The 18,515-nt window shown below is 50.2% G+C and overlaps 3 protein-coding genes across 3 annotated transcripts; all 3 read left to right on the top strand.

The window, feature by feature from the left end:
• The first annotated feature begins 336 nt into the window (after positions 1-336).
• LOC119091574 (nuclear pore complex protein Nup50) lies at positions 337-6,323 on the top strand. The gene is made up of 7 exons (XM_037214383.1): positions 337-559; positions 2,890-3,063; positions 3,470-3,844; positions 3,905-4,332; positions 4,765-4,881; positions 5,365-5,517; positions 6,088-6,323. Exons 2-7 carry the CDS (start codon positions 2,902-2,904, stop codon positions 6,257-6,259), a joined length of 1,407 nt encoding a protein of 468 aa, XP_037070278.1. The 5' UTR covers positions 337-559; positions 2,890-2,901; the 3' UTR covers positions 6,260-6,323.
• Positions 6,324-7,560: 1,237 nt separating this feature from the next.
• On the top strand, positions 7,561-13,347 carry LOC119092034 (protein lin-7 homolog C). Its single transcript, XM_037214990.1, has 6 exons — positions 7,561-7,609; positions 8,924-8,989; positions 9,272-9,313; positions 9,823-9,971; positions 11,140-11,508; positions 12,004-13,347. The coding sequence occupies exons 2-5, from the start codon at positions 8,953-8,955 to the stop codon at positions 11,503-11,505; spliced, it is 594 nt and encodes a 197-aa protein (XP_037070885.1). The 5' UTR covers positions 7,561-7,609; positions 8,924-8,952; the 3' UTR covers positions 11,506-11,508; positions 12,004-13,347.
• A 3,845-nt stretch (positions 13,348-17,192) lies between these two features.
• Positions 17,193-17,592, top strand: LOC119091573 (cyclin-dependent kinase inhibitor 1B-like). Its single transcript, XM_037214382.1, has 2 exons — positions 17,193-17,494; positions 17,532-17,592. The coding sequence occupies exons 1-2, from the start codon at positions 17,193-17,195 to the stop codon at positions 17,590-17,592; spliced, it is 363 nt and encodes a 120-aa protein (XP_037070277.1).
• The last annotated feature ends 923 nt before the right edge of the window (positions 17,593-18,515 follow it).

Raw genomic sequence — 18,515 nt, 5'->3', positions numbered from 1 at the left:
CACAAAATCACGCGTCCTCTAATGGGACCCATGCTGCAACTCAGCTTGTGGCCATTCGAACACTCCGTTTGATCTGCCTTAAATGTGAATCATTCAGAGGTCCATTTGGTGGCCACGTGACAGATATCTCCCACAGCGCATCAGCTCTATGATGGTGTGTAATTGATGAATTTTATTTTTTTGCTAGATTGTGTTTCAAATCGCTAGGCTGGCCTTTAGTGTAGCAAATGTGGAAAATATTTTCTAAGCAGAGTTTTAGACATTCTTGTCCATCACTACACAATCAGCTAAAGAATACTGCTACCCTTGGTTGTTGAGCATGTGGGCGGACACAGCAGTCAAAGCTGGAAAAATACCGTTGGGTTTGCGCCTGGGATCGCGTGGTATCCTCCACGTTATATTACGTGAGCATCGTGCATTTTGGTCTGAAGAAAACTTTTAAGGTTTTTGGCAGTGTTTCTTATTGAGTGAGCTGCTGGAATCCAGCAAGCAAGTGTGCAATATAAGATAATATTAAAGGCTTTCTTAGCCGGGTGATAAAAAGTGACATCATTTTACGGTAAGCTCGAGATTGTTGGATTATGCTATCAAAACTTCATGTGGCTTAAAAGACTAGATTAGGATATGTGCTCAAAAGAAGGTGGGATTTGAAAATATGTTTGCCGGGCTCAATTGATGTGTTACACTGAACAGGACTGGCGAGGTGGTGGAACTGCGCCCATCATTTCAGCACATGAATAACCAATATTCCAAAGAATTAGGGTGCTTTGCTGATTTGAGTTCAAAGTACTCCTAGAAAATCCCAAGAAATTATTAATTTAATACAGAGATCATATCTGGCCTAGCTTCAGGGACACATTAAAAATTTTTAACATAGTTTTGTCAGGATGAATCCTTTTATTCCCCTTTGATCTGATAGGAAAGTGTATCATCAAAATGTAGTCAGGTGCATCCCCCCCCCCCCACATAAAGCTATCCTCATTAAAATTGTCAATCCCAGCCTGGTTGTGCAGTGTGTACAGCTTAGGAATATCATATCATAAAATTTGTGGTTACATAAGTAGCATAATCCACCTAAAATCCTCATTCACCATGAGGCATAGGTTTTGTTTCAAGGAAATGTTCCACAATTGAAGATATCAGAGCAGGCATCAGATGACATGAAATAAGCTAGCTTGTAATGCTAAGCATACTTTTGAGTGCTGCTGTTTAATGTCAAGAACATGTAGTTTGAACATGTAGTTAGAACATTATCATAATGGTCAAGGAGAGGGTTTTTGTGTTATTATGGTGTCATGGTTATTGATAAGGAGCAAGCAGAATGAAAGACAAAACAATTCTCTATCTAGCAATATAAAATTTAAATAACTGGAAATAACTGGTCTTCACCACTGAGGATGTCTTTTGACATGGAAAGAAAGTATTGAAACCAAACAGTAGTGAAAGATTAAAAAGGTTATCTGGGCAAACACATGTTTTGTCAATTGTACAAAGAGGCCCAGCAAGGTTTTGTATCTGGGCCAAAACAAGTATTTGTGCAGTTACTCATTTTTTCATGCAGTTGCTAAGCATTTCAAAGGTGATCCAACAGGTTTATGAAACCAGGAAGGGATGTCATCATGCCTCTTTCATAACCAATTCAGGGCCAGGGAATGTCTCTGCAAAAGTTAACCACCTGCTGGATGTACTGTCAGACATGGTGTCAGGCATACCTGTTGTGCAAAGCTGGATGAGAGTAGGTTCTTAGTGGTAAGTAGCCATGGTTAAGACCCATGGTATAAACACATCCAAGCTGTAATCCTTCAATGGTTGAAAAGACTGCAATGCACTTGTATGACCTAACACTTCTGCTCTGAAAATGTGTATTTGCATGAATTTGGGAACAGATTAAAGAAAAAAAAACATTTTCCAATGTTTGAAACATGAAGCTGTTCAGTTTACCATAGTTCCCAATGAGGAAAACATGTAACTTCACCCACTGGCACTTTTGACACAGTACTTACACTGATGGCAGGCCACAAAATGGTGTAGGTAAGGCTATGAATGTTTTGACCCTGGAAACAGAATGCCTGGGAACAGGTGAGGCTCACATTTTACTGATGTGTGTCAGTTACTTGTTTCTGTCATTGGAAAAGCTTACAGGCACTCCCTATATGTGAATTGCAATAATATACAACATCTACCAACTTGAATTCCTTAAAATTATTTTTTTTTAAATCATGAGCATGCACTTTTTACTTGGTCAAAATATGCTGGTTATCAAGATGAATCTAATGATACCAATAGCTTAATTTAAGGAAACTATTAGTCAGGTGTTTCTGACTTTGGATGACAGAGTGGAATCAGCATAATTTCTTTGTTAAGAACTGGTGATGTTAGGTATAAACCAGAGTGCATTTTTCATGGCCTGACAACTGCATAGCCAACAGCAGAATTTTAATGTTTTTGTGTTATGGATGTCTGGGTGACCTTGCAATAGTCCTGAGATATTCTGTACATCTTTGCAGTGTATAGCTTGGAAACTAAATGGTTTTAGGTCTTCAAAGGGGCAGGACTGTGAACTGCACTTAATGATTTTCATGATGGCCATTTCACTTGAAAAACCCTTGTGAATGTAGAACACCCCCTTCCTATATGTTTTCTTCCTTCCATAATGTGTTGGTTAAGCAACACTTGCCTTTTTGATACACATCAGGATTTAATATTTGAAAACCTATATATAGATCAGGGCAGTTTTGTGCTAACATTTGGGCCCCAGAGCTTCAACTTTTTGTTGCCACACTTATATCTTCATTTTTGAAGTGCACTGTGGCATTACTGCCCTAGAATCTGTATAAACTTTATAGTACATGTTGTGTTGATTCCGGTTAATAGTGTTTTGTTTGACAGTGTTGAAGTGAGATGTCCAAGAGAGGTGCTGACAAGCAGCTGACGCATGACAACTGGGACGAGGAGGACAGCGAGACCGACGGCCAGGGCCAGTTCCAGTCGGCCTCAGAGGAAGTACTCAAGAAACGTGTGATCAAGAGGGCCCGTCGCAGGGTCAACCACTCCGACAGCTCGGTATGGGTGATTGCAGATGAATCAGTTTGGTCATTGGTTCAGCCAATTGATTGTGTTCAACAGGCATGAGCAGCTAGGTCATTACAGGGTATAGGGAGCTTTCGCATGTGGGAAGAAGGGCTTCTAAAAAGCAATTTGTCTTGAAATGGACATCAGCTCGGTCCTAATGTTCAAGAATCTACAGTTGAATCTGGACATTTTCCAATACAAATACAATGCAAAATTGCATGTGTACTTAATATTAGGCACTACAACTGGGTGCTAGGTGATTGGACGGGACGATACGTAAGCAGACTGTAGCATCAAGTGCATATACAATAGATGCTTGCATCATTAATTGCTGACTGATGCCTGTCTGTTTCGCATTTCGTCTTGTGCACTGACCTCCTCCCGTTTATCGTGGCAGGGAGCGACAGCCAGTCCGTTCGCCGCTTTCTCCGGGTTCGGCACCGCCTCAAAAACGGCCGACTCAAGCAACCCGTTCGGCTTCTTGGCAGCAGCCAAGGAGCCGCCGTCGTCGCCGGTGGCGTCGGCGGGACTGTGTCGGCCGCCGCTGCGCTCGGCCGGAAGCAGCCCGGCGTCGGAGCCGTCCCGGCCGTCCGAGTACCACCGCCAGCTGCAGGCGCTCAACCGCAGCCTGCTCAGCTGGCTGCAGACGCACGTCGAGAAGAACCCGCTGTGCATCCTGACGCCCGTCTTCCGCGACTACGAGACGCACCTGCAGTCGATCGAGCGTCGGTTCGGGCCGAGTCATGCCGGCGGCGCCTCACCGGCCGCCTCGCCGGCCGCCGCTCCGGTGCCGCGCGCCTCGGCCGCCGCGACTCCGGTGAGCGCTGTCAAGCCGGCCGCCGGCTCTGGCTTCAGCTTCGGCCTGGGCGCCGGGAAGGCGGAGGGTGCGACGACTTCGCCGTCGGCCAGCTCCGGCTTTGGCCTAGAGAAGGCTGGCGACGCTAAGGCGATTTCATCGCCGGCGAGCTCTGGCTTTAGCTTTGGGAAAGCGCCAGATGCCGGCGCCAAGCCGACGGCCGGCTCTGGCTTCAGTTTCGGCCTGAACGCCGGGAAGGCGGCGAATGCGGCGACGAGTTCGCCTTCGACCGGCTCTGGTTTCAGCTTTGGTCTGCCGACGGGCAAGGCGGCGCTCACCACTTCCAGTTCGCCTCCCGCCAGCTCTGGCTTCAGCTTCGGCCTGAACGCCGGAAAGACAACCGGTGCGGCCTCTGACTCGGTTCCGGCTGCCGCAGGCACTGGAGGCTTCTCCTTTGGATTCCAGTGAGTGTGATGGACAAGCGTCGTGTCAGGCGATATTCTGAGCAGCAGGGAGCCGTATGACATTGGGTAGCGATCTAGAACACTCCGCGCCGTGCGCGGTCTGTTCCAGCCTCATTGTCAGGCGTCGTCAGGTGCTAGTCTGTAATGACTCACGTCTCTCGATAGTTAAGTGCGGGTGCCCCGCCTCGGATCCGAGGCTCCAGCGACCAACCGCCGGCGCTGAGACTGGCGCTAAGTTCACTGCATCGGTGGCACGCATGTGGCTCCCGAGAGAAATCGTTGCGTGAGTCGTCTCTGCCGCGAGCCTCCACTGCGCATGTGTGCGCACACTGCGCGGTCGTGTGGTCCGGTTGCCAGCGCTGTCGTGCCGTGCCGTGCCGTGTCGTGCTGGTGCGGGCGGGTGCTCTGACCCGCCGCGTCGGCCGTCCCCAGATCGGGCGGCCAGGGCGGCGCTGCGGCCCCGAGCGCTGAAGCCGAGGAGGAGACGGAAGAGCCGCCCGTGCCCGTCGTCTCCACAGTCAAGGAGGACGACGCCGTTTACTCAAAGCGGTACGCGTCCGGCGGCCAGCGACGGCCCGCTCCTCGTTCACCCGTCACTAAGCTATGTGCTCAGTCAGACAGGCATCCTTTCCTACGTAGGCACAACACGACGTTCAGTTCGGTGTACGTGCTGGTCCCTATTTGGTCAGGTGATGGGTATGTAACGTCAGGCAATGTTGAGGCTGCCGCCATCTTGCTTTCATAAGATTTCTGACGCCTTATGGTTGCTTCATTGTCTTATATTGGTTCCTGTGGGTGTGTAAACATATGCGCATTTCGGGCATTTTTTGTGTTGCCTTTGTTTGCTTGTCCGAAACAAGGTTTCTCGCGGGCGCAATAAGACCATCTCAGTCGCCGCGCCCAAGAACCCCAGTCGCCATCGAAGTAGGCTTTTATAGGCGACTGATGCACTCGGAGAAGGTGTGTCACCCGCATTTAAACGCGTTGATTTTGAACTAAGCCGTGTTCTGTACATACTTCGTGCGTTGTCAGGTGCAAGCTGTTTTACAAAAAGGACGGGTCTTTCGTGGAGAAGGGAGTCGGCATGCTGTACCTGAAGCCATGCTCCGATGGGAAGACGTTCCAGTGTTTGATCCGTGCCGACACCAACCTGGGAAACATTCTTCTCAACATTAAACTTAACAAGTGCGTGAGAACGACTGTAATGCGGCTTCGGTATTTTTGAGATGCTCGGTTGGTTCCAACCCGGTTTGGCCGCTCGCGCTTTCGAGTGGTGTTTTCACTGTAGGTGGTTAATGAGCTGTGTTCAAAGAAACGAGAGTAGGGTAACATTTTCAGCCCAGTTATGTCGACAAGTATTGTCATCAAAGCAATATTCGTTTCCCTGCCCTTACGGTTGCGAAGATGCTTGCCCGCTCCATTTCAAATGCAAGTCTGCTATGCCATCACTGGGCGTTTGTTTATTTTTTTCCACCACATTCTTCAAGTTAGCTCTTTGTCATGGGCCTCATGAGTCATAGAAGTAAGGGATCCTCCGCATTGTTGGGATATATTGAAACAAGGGTGTGGCACAGCCGATGTGTGGTCTCCAGATGGCATTTGGGGGGGGGGGGGGGAGCGTGGAGTGCGCCGATGTAGGACGGGTCCGTGACCTGACATGATCCGACCGGAACTGACCTGATCCGACCGGAACTGACCTGATCCGACCGGAACTGACCTGATCCGACCGGAACTGACCTGACCCGACCCTGCCAGGTCGATCCCGACGCAGCGCATGGGCAAGAACAACGTGATGATGGCGTGCGTGCCGAACCCGCCGCTGGACCCGAAGGTGACCAGCTCGGCGCCGGTGCCGATGCTGGTCCGGGTCAAGACCGCCGACGACGCCGACGAGCTGCTCGCCCAGCTGGAGCAGCACAAAGCATAGCTGCGCGTCGCCACCCGCTCGCTCGCTTGGTCGACCGTTTTATCAATACATTTCACCACATTGCCCCGCTGTCTCTCCGCGGACCGTGGTTGGCGCGACCTCGGTTGGTTGAGCTGGAAGTCGGCAGAACACGTGCCATTGTCGGGGTTGGCAAGGTGTCGCTGCCACGTCATTTGACTTTATTTTTATCGTAGCGCTTCAATAAAGTTAATGACACGCGAAAGTGAGAATCGGTGACTACGGCAACGAAATACAGTGCAATCGCATGTATGATTGGGGCGCGCGTGATGAACGTGTGTTTGGTTTCCCTTCCTGTCTTCGGTTTGCTGCTGTGTTGTGATTGCAAAACATTCTACTCTTCCTCTTTAGTGGGGATCTGGTTGGGGCCGAGCTCTATTCCGTTTGCGAGAAAATTTAGTGTACGACTGAGGGCTCGTTTATGGACGCATAGCTAGCACACTTGGTCTTTCCAAAATCGTTGAAGTTCATATATATATATATATATATATATATATATATATATATATATATATATATATATATACATATATATATATATATATATATATATATATATATATATACATTTGTACAGACTGCCCTAGTGCTCCAAGTAAGACACTCAAAAAAGCATGATCAAGCTGGCACCTAATGTAAATTTGCAAAAGGGCGTGCCTACAATAGGCCATATTCTGCTGGTTGGGGGGGGGGGGGGGTCAGAGCCCCTTAGAGCAAGAATAGGCCCTGCGATGAGTACCGTCACAGGTTCGCCTGCGTTGGGTTCATATAGCAAACTAGCAGTTTAATTTCTCCTCGATAAATTGTTTATTGTCATATGCCGCCGTAACGGCATAATATGGCGCCTTGTTTACGGCATCATGAAATTAGTTTGCTAATAACTGCATCGAGTATAAGGTAACAAGTTGGCTTCTCCCACATCTCTCGTCTGCGGGCAGCACTCATTTCCAAGCTCTTGCTATGCCAAATACGCAAATGTTTTTGTTATCTTTCACGCTTGCCTTCAAAAGCATTGTTGTTTCGGCGCGCTATAAGTGCACATCAAATCATTTGATGATCTCGCGCATTGGTTTCTCTGAGTTATCAGCTTCTTCTTCGCCTCGCCCAATATCTCGAAGGAATGTGTGCGTGTTCATAAAGCTGTGATAGCATCATTTCCAATTATTGTTTGAGTTGTTTTCCCACTCACGAAGGATATGGTAGCCGCTTCTGGTAGCACTATGCTGCGTTCGTGGTGTTTTCGTCGGTTGAAGCGCATCATGTTTTGTGTGCGGTACTACTGCATGAAACTGACCGTACTCGGTGGGAGGGGAGGGGCGGAAGGATAACGAGGTAATATACTTCTATGTTTAGCGCTATCATGCGGCAAAGAATCCAGGTATCTGATAATTGAATGCTTAACCACATTATTTAGCGGTATGGGACAGACATTCATTTTTATGGCTTCTGGGAATGTTTCAGCAGTCTTCTCCATCTGCTTAGTCATATTCGTGACAAAGTATGACATCACTGATGTACCTAAAACCATTTAGGCCATCGTGAAATTATGAGACTCAAAATATTGAGCATGCTGATTTTGCACGAAGACATGTTATGTGGCATGCAGTATGGGCATCTGACATAGTTAATATGACATTGGAGTGTTCTACATTTATATGGGGTTTTGAACTGAAATAGTTCTATCTTGAGGATCAGTTTGTGCAGTTCACAGGCTTGCTCTTCTTGTCTAGCCCACCTAATTAAGTTTTTTAGTAGATCTAAACCAATCTAGTTTTGGAGCTATTTGTCTGTGAAGATGCACAGGCTGTTTTGGGAAGACTTAAGGCCACCCAGCCCCCTATGTCATAATAACATTGTTCAGATCCTGTTATGCCATTGGCCATGCTGCAGTCAATGCCAAGAAAATATAATAATTAAGTTGTTTATGTCTGGCATTCATGAGCACCATATGCCCATGTAAAACACAACTTAATTGGCTGTTAATCAGTATTGTGTGTGGCATGATGGCATCATCAGACAATGACATATTGAGGAGCATATTTACTAGGCAGATAAGATGTGTTGTCTAGAGCAGTCTCTTGCACTTAAAAGTGTATCAAAAGGTATAAGTGAGCTTATTTCATCATATCTGATGCTTGCTGCAAACCTTTAATTATGGAACACTCCCTTTAACCATGTCAGATGTTAAGTGTGGTTGTGTCCCCAGTGGTACCAACATGACACCTCACTGGTGCTGACATCACACATCAGTGGTGCCAACATCACACATCAGTGGTGCCAACATCACACAGCCCTGACTTGAAGTGCTTCCAGGATCCAGGGCTGTGTTGAAGGTTATTGTGCCTGCCCACAAGGATGCAATGATATGTCCATGTGCATCAACCAGTATGTTCCCTTTGAGGCCAGCAATGGTGTACTTTTACTTGTAGCTGTTGTTCAGCCTGCATGCAAATAAAAGACAGGCAGTTTAGATGATGATTATAGTGTCATGTGCCATGGTTTTTAGAAACTTTGCTGGAACAGTTTATTTTTCTTTAGCAATTGTGTACTTTTGGTGTAGCTTTTTAGTATTTATACATGATGCAGCCACCCTGGAATTGAATGGCAGTGGCAGGGTTTACCATGGCTCAAAACCTTCCTTTTCAGAAACATTAAATCTTGAAAATATATTTGGGATGGCTGCTGTCACAGAGCCACTTACATTACAAAGGGGTAAGTCATCTGGACATACTAAAAGTGGTTATGGATGGTGGAGCAGGTGCTTCTGATGACTGATTCTAGTCATTTTGGATGCATTTAATTGTGATAATCAGTTTTTGGAATTCCATGCTGTTAATGATACAAAAACATTATTTCTGTGAAATGCTGTTGACAGTCATTTTCTACAGCTCAAGATATGGCTATGCAATTTTCATGTACACATGTAATTTGGCATTTTATCTATGCATTCTAATGAGTTATTGTTGATAACAGTGATGTATTGGTCCATTTCAGATGTCAAGAGGGCGGTAGAATTGCTGGATAAACTTCAGAAAAGTAAGCAGTGCAGGGAAAAGTGCCATTTTTCTGGTATTTATCATTTTCCATGGTACCACACAGCTCTTTACTACAAACGCAAAAAATGTACATCTTTAACTACACACAGTTTTTACCTCACTGAAAGTTGCTGTGCACCATTGCTGTTCTGCAGCTTTTTCCATGTCGAGCCCTACACATTGTAAGGTGAATTTGAGCCCTGTTTTAAGATGCTGCTCAGGTTAAAGCATATTCAGATATGCTCAGGCACTATTTCATCATTCATACAACAATTATCTACTCTAAGCTGAAGGTGTGCTCAGAAACAAAATGAAAAGGTGATGTTTCTGCCCAAATCCCCTCAAAGATTCTCTTTAAAACATTATCTTTATTGAAATTCAGTACCAGGACCCAAAATTTGCTTCAATGGCATTTCATGTTGTGGTTCATTTTTTTCTTTTTATCATGTGGCTGCAGTGCTCTTCTGCAGTTTTTGAGTGCATGTTCACATAAACTCTGTGTTCTTACAGCGGGTGAGGTGCCCACGGCCAAGCTGGCGGCACTGCAGAAAGTGCTGCAGTCAGACTTTTTCAATGCTGTCAGGGATGTGTATGAGCACGTGTATGAGACAGTGGACTTGGCCGGATCGCCTGATGTCCGCGCCTCTGCCACGGCCAAGGTAACTTGGGATGCTGGAAGCTCCCCAACATCTCCCTCATCAAATGTTTTAATGTCAACTGGTTCTTATCCTGTGACAGGAGACCTATACTGTGTGGAGCTCTGCTATTGGTACCTCATTGATGTGGCATTGCATAGGTTTTTGCGTTGAACGTGACCGCATTTTACGGAGATTAAGTTTAGCCATCCTTCTGCTGTTTTAGGATTTAGTCGTCATATTGAAGAAACTTAAGTGACTTCAAGCTAGGCCGAAAATTCGTTAAATGACTGGACACTCTCCCTTAAAAGATAGATGCACCAAATGTCTCTTGACTGATGACATTACAGGTTTCATGTAATGCCTAAACAGGCCGGAAAGTCGGCAAAGAACTTTGGCACTGTGCAATATGTATGCCCATAGTTTCTTGAACAACTGAACAGCATGTTTGGGCATGGCATCTATAAGATGGCCCGGCATGGCACATCATGATGTGATGACAATTTGAACCAGACTAGTGCATTACGTCAAAGCAATCCAGAGAAATAAAGACTCTTCAATGTTGTCTGTAGAACGGTAGCCATTTCCCCAAGCATTAACAAGGGAGAAGAATAGAACTCAGCCGGTGATCTCTGACCATCGAAATATTTGAAACCAAAGTGTATTGCGGTGGGGGCTGCTTTTGACCGCTTTAGTATCCGTGGGTAAAAGGCGCGTTTAACCGGAGTCGGAGTCACGATAGTGTGGATCTCAGAGGCCCATTAATTATACAAATCGGGCGACCTCTCGCGAGTGGGGAGTCAGGTGACGTGCTCCGGGCTTGCTTCGTCTGCGAGTGTGACCATGATGGCAAGTTGAAGTTTCATCGCTGACGTTACCGTTGTCAACCTAGAAGTGATCCTGACAGTCGATGAAACGTAAAGCCCAATCAGTGTTATTATTAGACATTGCCAGCCCTTCGATTTGTCGTCGGCACCTTCATAAATCAGCAGCACGGCAAACTGCGGTACAAAATATGAAACATTCTTTAGACCTCGTGTCCCATTGTAACATGTGTCAGGTTCTATCGTAGTGTCGGCGACGAGTCGAAGAGAAAAACAGCAGTCAGTGCCATTTCCTGAACACATAGCATGTCGTCGTCTTTCCCGGCTGAGTTGTGTGGACTTGGTATGCCAACCGGCGCGTGCCGCAGGCGACGGTGGCCGCGTTCGCTGCCTCCGAGGGCCACGCGCACCCGCGCGTCATCCAGCTGCCCAAGACGGACGAGGGTCTCGGCTTCAACGTGATGGGCGGCAAGGAGCAGAACTCGCCGATCTACATCAGCCGCATCATCCCGGGCGGCGTGGCTGACCGGCACGGCGGCCTCAAGCGCGGCGACCAGCTGCTCTCCGTCAACGGCGTGTCGGTGGAGGGCGAGCACCACGAGAAGGCCGTCGAGCTGCTCAAAGCCGCCCAGCACGCCGTCAAGCTGGTGGTGCGCTACACGCCGCGTGTGCTCGAGGAGATGGAGATGCGCTTCGACAAGCAGCGCTCTGCCCGCAGGCGGCAGCAGTATTGAACGGTTAGTCGGGCAAGAGGGGGGGGGGGGGGGGGGGGGCAGACGCAGGTGTGCCGCGCCGCAGGTCCGGGCCTAAACGAGCTAGTCGGCCGAAGGTGGTGACATGCATCACGCAGAGTTACACTCGTGCCGGCATGGTGGCGCTGGCTTTTTCAACATGGCTAAGTGTGGCATGTGATCGTGGAGACTGATACAGTCGGTAACAAATATGTGGTGATGTAGTAAAAATCTTGCAAGCAGTTGGGGGAGGTGCCGAAGCCCCGCTTAACCTTGTATGTGGTCGCCCTAGGGGTGTTGATTCAAGCATACCAAATCCCTGCCTCAAGCCAATCATGAAGCTGTGCTTTGTCTCGTTCGCCCGCCCGCCTCTCTCAACGAATTCGGAAAAGTGGACACATAGCTAACCCCTGATGTACACAACTTTGGTGACGCGGTCGGCTTTCAGCCATATGTGAGCTGCCGTCGCCGCCGCTCACGGTCGGTCCGTGCCTGCCGCAGGTGGTGCAAGGAAGACCCATCGTCGGCACAGCGAGTGCGACGGCTGCCCATGGTCACGACAGTCAGCGGTAGAGGAGAGCTCCGCCGTCGGTAGCGGGGTCACGCGCCCGGCCTCACAAGATTGTCCCCGATAGCCGTCTGCGCCACTCCAGCGGCGGCGATCCTGGCGGTGGCGGCGTGACGGTTATTCCACGTGGTAGAGCGGCGTGTTGCGGTGTGTGGTGTCCGTGTTGGTTTTCGGCCGGCTTGGCGCGAGTTCTGGGTTCAGTGCAGGAGGTGGTCGTGGTACGGGTTTTGTTGCGGAGCACCTGGCGGCAACTAGTCGCACATTCGTAATGTTTCGGCCGCTACCAGTGTCGGCCGTTCTGTTCATTCTCCCGCCGCACGCACGTGAGGTCGTGTGTGTTGAGACTAGAGGCGCCATTTAGAAGTTCCCTGTATCCAGCAGGTTAGAGGTGTAGTTCAGATCCAATTCACGTTGTCTGATCACAGGACTGTGTATAATAGGCACCACTCGGTGCACACTGTTGTGCAATCACTGTCGGCCCTGTGGTGTAGGTGGGCCGCCGCCAGCGGAGCGGTCACGTGACGGCCGGCGAGCCGTACGGCAGTCAGCCCTCCCCCCAACCTCCGCCTTGGGGTACAGCAGGTCCACATCTTCCCCCGGGGTGACGCTGGTGTGTCGGTGATCGCTACCAGACGCCGCCGCCGCCCGTCAGCAGTGCCGCAGACGGTCCGTGTGATGGCGGCGACGCAGCTCGTCCTGCTTCACTTCTCAGCACGTCAGATGCTGCATTCAGTTCCGATCATTTTCTAATTTTGTACTGCACTGCTGCGTGTTTAGCGTTGGGTTGCCCCTCGTTCGGGAGTACACACTTCCCTACCGCCGTCCGGTCACCAGGGGTCTGCGCGAGCCAGTGTTCAGTTCTGCTGTGATGCGGGTGTCGGTGTTCAGTTGACATTCGCAAAGGTCTTTTCATTGTTTATGGGCAAACGGATCCTGTTCAGAATCCCGTTCACACGGTTTCTCTGAGCATTCAGTTGTGTGGTCACAAAGTCCCGTCAGCTTTCAGTTACGCATTCACAAAGATCGAGCCTGTGCTCCGTTCCCGTGCACGCGGATCATGTCGGTGATTCTATGTCGTACGAGTTCCATAAGTGTTCATTAGCTCGGAGTCATGGCTCCTCTCAGTGCTGTCGGGTGCAGCTCAGCCGAACCCGGTCGGGGTGTGCTGGCCGGGTCACCGTCATCGGGGCATTGCGACAACATCATGGCTTGCAGCAGGTCCAGTGGTAGTTGACCCTCTTCCGGTGGCCGAATACAATTTGCTGTTCCATCGGCGAGCTCGGTGTTCTCTCGTTGGTACGGTGCTGATAGTTGACGGTGAATTGCTGGGGTGGCGGCGATACTTCTGTCAATGTGCCCACATGGGGCCCACATGTGAAGCATGCGGGACGGATGGGCATGTGTGTGCATGGGGCTGCAAGTGGGCTCCGGCGTATGGTCCCATATGAGCCACCCATATTCGTATATTTTCGCATGTGCTCGAAACGGTGTACTGTGTTGCATCGTTGAGGCTCGTCACATTAAGTGCCGTGATCTGCGAGGGAATGGTTAATACGCTGGGATCCATATGAGACAAATCGTTTCTACGAGCCCGGGCAAGATTACGAATAATTGCGACGGATATGTCTTTCATCAAGTTGTGACAAGTTATGTCTTGTCAAGTTATGGTCATTGAATGCTGCTAGCCTAAACTCCGGCAGCCGCCGCTAGGTTTTTACTCGCATTTCTGCACTTGTATCTGACAAAGCTGCTCTCACGACGTTATGTTTCTGTTCGAACTCGGATTTCTGCCTTGATAATCGGCATAACTGCTTTTGTTACGCAGGTGTGTTTTTTAACTCGCCTTTCTGCACTAGAAGCCGGCGTAGTTGCTCTCATGATCATACGCGATACAGGACTGAAAACTAGATCAGTTTTCCTATTACTGAAAATTGTTCAAGAATTCTCACCTACACCCGGAACGTGTAGTATCGATCCGGCGCGGTGAATATCACTTCGCGGGTCATCCAGCGCAACACATCTAGCCGCAGTGTCTTCCGCAACGGGGTGGAGAGGGTGTTAGCTGCTGGGAAAATGGCTTCGGCGGTAGGGGCTGCGAAAGCGCAGGGAGCACCACAATGGCAACGGCAGCAACGGCAATACAAAGAGTGGGCGTTCAATCCTTTGGTGATCGTCGCATCGGACATGAAAACAAAATTGTACATTTTGTACATTGGTGCTGTTAACTAGGTAATTTCGCACAAATACTTTGTGAATAAATCTTGATCTGGCTTTTACTTGATCATACGAAGCAGTCTCTGGAATTTGGGTGTTCCATCAATCAGATGGGCTGTACAAGGGAGAGCGGTGGTGTCTAACTGGAGCTATCTGAGTTGTTGGTATGGGTCTCATCTGGGATCTTGTATGGGTGCCATCTGGGTTGATTATTTGGGTCCCAGCTAGATATGCCCATGTGGGTTCCAATTGAAAGCCCAGAAAGGGTGCGTGTGGGTCCCAGTTAGGCCTCACGTGGGCCCCAGGCGGGCTGCCCATGTGGAACCCAGTTGGTTGCCCATGGCATGCCTACATGGAACCGAAATGGGCAGCCCAGGTGGTCCCATGTGGCTGCCCATCTCAGACCCTCATCGCTTCCAGTGGGACATGTCGGCTGGGTGGTAAGAGGTAACTCTCATGATTTATAATTTGTGGATCATTTTAAAGCTGTCATATGGTGTATATTCCGTGTTATTGCATGATGCCTCCGCTTACGGATATCAAACACCATATAAGGACCTACGTCTGGTTCTTGAGTACGGGCTATGACCATTCGCTTCAATGCTTGCTGGACAGCCAACTCAGCCCAGCAGGTCACACGTCACTTGTTCCGCGCGATACTAGCGCCACCTATGCTGACGAGGCTGGGCGACCGGGCGCCAATCGGCAGTCGTGCTAAATTTTGCTGAAGGGAGGGGTGGGGATGAAGTCGATGGACGACCCCTTCACAAGTTTTACGACGCAAATGCGTGAAATAAGGTTCGAAACACACCGTGTTGCCAAGATGATTGCATCAAAGTCATTGCAGATGTTGGGCGACAAACGGTCGACCAGTCTCTCGGAGTTAGAAAATGACTGTGGAACGCATGGCAACAGATCATCCCTTTTCTCGTTTATAGAACCGGGTTGCTTCATTACTTTCATACGAAGAGAAGAAAAAAACTATGCATCGGGCAAAAACGTTGGACATTCACTCGGTCTTGAACCAGAAGTAAAGCTTGTTAAAAATGCGACTTAATGCGCTTTTAATGTAAACATGTTCCGTGACGAAGCACATAAACATCGGGATATTTATCACACGTCTCAGCGGCGCCAATTTGGATTCAGGGAGATTTCGAGCCGGATGTACTGTCACCGCAGGGGCAATCCCCGGCTGACGTCACGTGACTTCACCGCCGTCTGAGCAGCAGACACTGCCTCCCTGGGGACAGCCGCGGCCGGGCGAGGCCGGTGTGGGGTGGTGCATGTCCTGGTCCGAGCCCCACACTGTTAATGGATCAACATCCGCAATGTAGCGTTGTAATGGGAGCCTACGTTGTTTGCCACATTGGGTGAAGATTTTACATCGCTCCTGAATCAACATTTACAGGTCATTTTGGAAGTCCTGAGGAACGTTGGACTCCGCTCCTGTTTATCCTAATTTTCGTACGCTTCAGATCTTGGTACCTGATCAGGCATAGGCGGATCCTGCGGGGGGGAGGGCACGGGGCCATGCCCCCCCCCAAAAACAGAGTATGTTTTGCCCCCCCCCCCAAACATTCCCAGAACTTCATAAAAGTTTCGTCTACTTACCTCAAAAGATGTACCTCAAAATAATAGCTTACATAATAGCAAATACATAATAGCAAAATAATACCTCATAGTGAGGGTTACGAGTTTTGTAAATATGCATGCTGCATATAAAAGATTCAAAAGCATTTCGGTGCTTGAATGGTGTCCCTACTGGGTACTCGCGAGAGGCGCCATGCACTGGACCTCGGACCTCACACCAGCCAGCTGGCGACGAACGGTTGCCCTCTCCCCCCAAACAAAAAATTTCAGGCTAGATCCGGCCCTGAGATCGGGCCGCTGTTTTCTTAATACTAGTGCGAAGGAGCTTGTCTTTTTGTGATACCAACTCCTCCATATGCTGCGCCAGTCTGCTTATGACAGTAGACTCGCATACATAACACTTCGATCGGACAGCGAATGGAGTGCAACATCCCGTAGTTTTTAAAGTCGTAGAAAGAAAGGCAGGTACAAGAAAAAATACGCTCAGCATCATAGCATGGGGTACCCCGGAAAGCCGATTGTTGAGCTGGGCTGGGCATTTGCTGGTCAAGGTCACTGTCTGGCAAGTCTGACCACTTGACATACACCCTCGTTCTTATGGTAATTATGGTTATTCAACCATGCCGACCGCGCGAGTTCTACAGCACCGCCGGTTGCCGTCCACCGCCCGTACCGGCCGCAGATCGCCGTGCAGTGCCCCCCCCCCCCCCCTCCAAAACCACCGCTGCTCCGAAACCACAACAGCAGGGACACCTTTTTTGGTGTCAAACAGGTTCAAAGTGTGCCCCATAAGCTATTGAACATTTGGGTGCGATTGCACAGCATACCGCAAAGGTATCCCCCAAAACCTTAGAGGTTGCATCGACCCTCCCCCCTCCTATCAGTAAGCTGTTGCACCAAATTCTGCCGTTCACCTGTAACTGTACGTTTGGATGTTGCGAATGAGGGTACTGCTTAGCACTGCTTACCAGCACTGCTTAGCGTATGCTCTGATTCCAGAAATTCGTCCATTAAAAATATTCGCATATAACCGTCATAAGAAGTTTTCCGGGCTCCTGCGATGCCTCGAGTTTTGACACCTTGAATTTCACTGGGCTTCATATCTGTCCCGGTTCTACCCTCCTACCATATCACACCAAAAGTATGTCCGCTCATCGCTGAGTTTCCCGCCACAATTAGTACCGTACCGGCCGCGTGGTGGCGCTGGTGTCTTCGCTTCGACTGCAGCAGCGGGCAGCGATCAATAGCAGAAGCGCAGTCGCGTGGTGCACACGGGTGGGGGGAGGCGTCCGCCGGCCGCGGTCGTGACCTGTGCGCCATGCTGGTGATGGAGGAGATCGTGCCGGAAGGAGGGGTGCGGGGGGAGGTCGTAGCCCACCCGGCGCTGGGCCAGGCAGCACGGCCGCCGCCCTCGTGTCGTCGACGCCTCTTCGCGGCGACGTGCCCAGACTCCGACAGCCGACTGTTGCGGGATGAGCTGCAGGCCATCTACGAGCGCCAGCGGCTGCGCTGGAACTTTGACTTTGAGCGGGAGGAGCCGCTGCCGGGCCGCTATCAGTGGGAGTACGTGGGCGGCGACCGGCAGCGGGCATTCCCGACAGGACGGAAGGCCGGCAGAGGGCCAGTCAGTGACCTGACCCCCGCCGCTGCCGACCAGACCTCTCCAGCCGCTGACCTCGCCTCGTCGGCTGCTTCTCCGTCCGCCGTGGCCGATCTGACCTCTCCCGCTGTCGACGTCACCTGTCCAGTCGCTGACCTGTCCTCCCCGGCTGCTGACCTTCCCTGTCCGGCCGCAGACCGGACCTCTCCGGCTGCTGACGTCACCTGTCCGGCTGCTGGCCTGACCTCTCCAGCTGCTGGCCGGCGCCACCCACCAGCTGATGCACCGGCTTCAGATAGGACGCTGCGTCAGCAACACATCACAGGTCAGTGACCCGGCTTATTCAAAGGTCATCAGGTCACAGGTCGGTGGGCTGGTGGGGCACTGTTCTTCAAGCACGAGGCAACCTGGGGGGTTGGCAGGGCCTAGATGCGGAGCTTTTTACCTATGTCGTCAGTGGCCAGCATCAGCAGAGGCCAGATGGGTCGGCGGTCGGAAAGTCACGTCAGACCGGTTAAGGTACCAGTGGGCGGGCTTTTGATCCATGCTCTGGTGCATAGGCAGGTCTCTGCGTAGCGACATGGCGAGAAATAGGCAATGCTTCATAAACCCGCATCATCCGGCTTGAATTGCACTGGCCGTTGCCCTTAGCCTTACCCTTCGCGCTGTGCCTCTGCGGCTTTTTGACCGGGCCAGATTAAACGATGACAGATGTGCGTCACAGCAGACACCGCCATGCCCATGTCCTAACCCATTCGTCGGTTTCTTGCACAAGGGTACGGAGGTTTTTCCGTGGCTGCGCTTATGTGCTCCCCCCCCCCCCAAAAAAGGGGTTGAGTGGAAGCCAAAAACCACACCCAACATGGGCACCCTGCTCGCGCGCCCGTTTGTTTGTCTGGCTTCCAGATCCGTCCCAAACGCCTGATCCTTCCGTCACAACTGTCTATGCCCGATTTGGCGCTCGGCTCACGCATCCGGCACCATGACATCATGCATGACGGAGTCTGCCCCCCGATCTGGGAGCCCTCCTCGCAGCGGCTG

The sequence above is a fragment of the Pollicipes pollicipes genome, unplaced genomic scaffold (assembly GCF_011947565.3).
Source record: "Pollicipes pollicipes isolate AB1234 unplaced genomic scaffold, Ppol_2.1 Scaffold_3447;HRSCAF=4054_pilon_pilon_pilon, whole genome shotgun sequence".
Taxonomy (NCBI): Eukaryota; Metazoa; Arthropoda; class Thecostraca; order Pollicipedomorpha; family Pollicipedidae; genus Pollicipes; species Pollicipes pollicipes.
The sequence above is the reverse complement of the archived record's forward strand: the minus strand, read 5'-3'. Positions and strand labels throughout refer to the sequence as shown.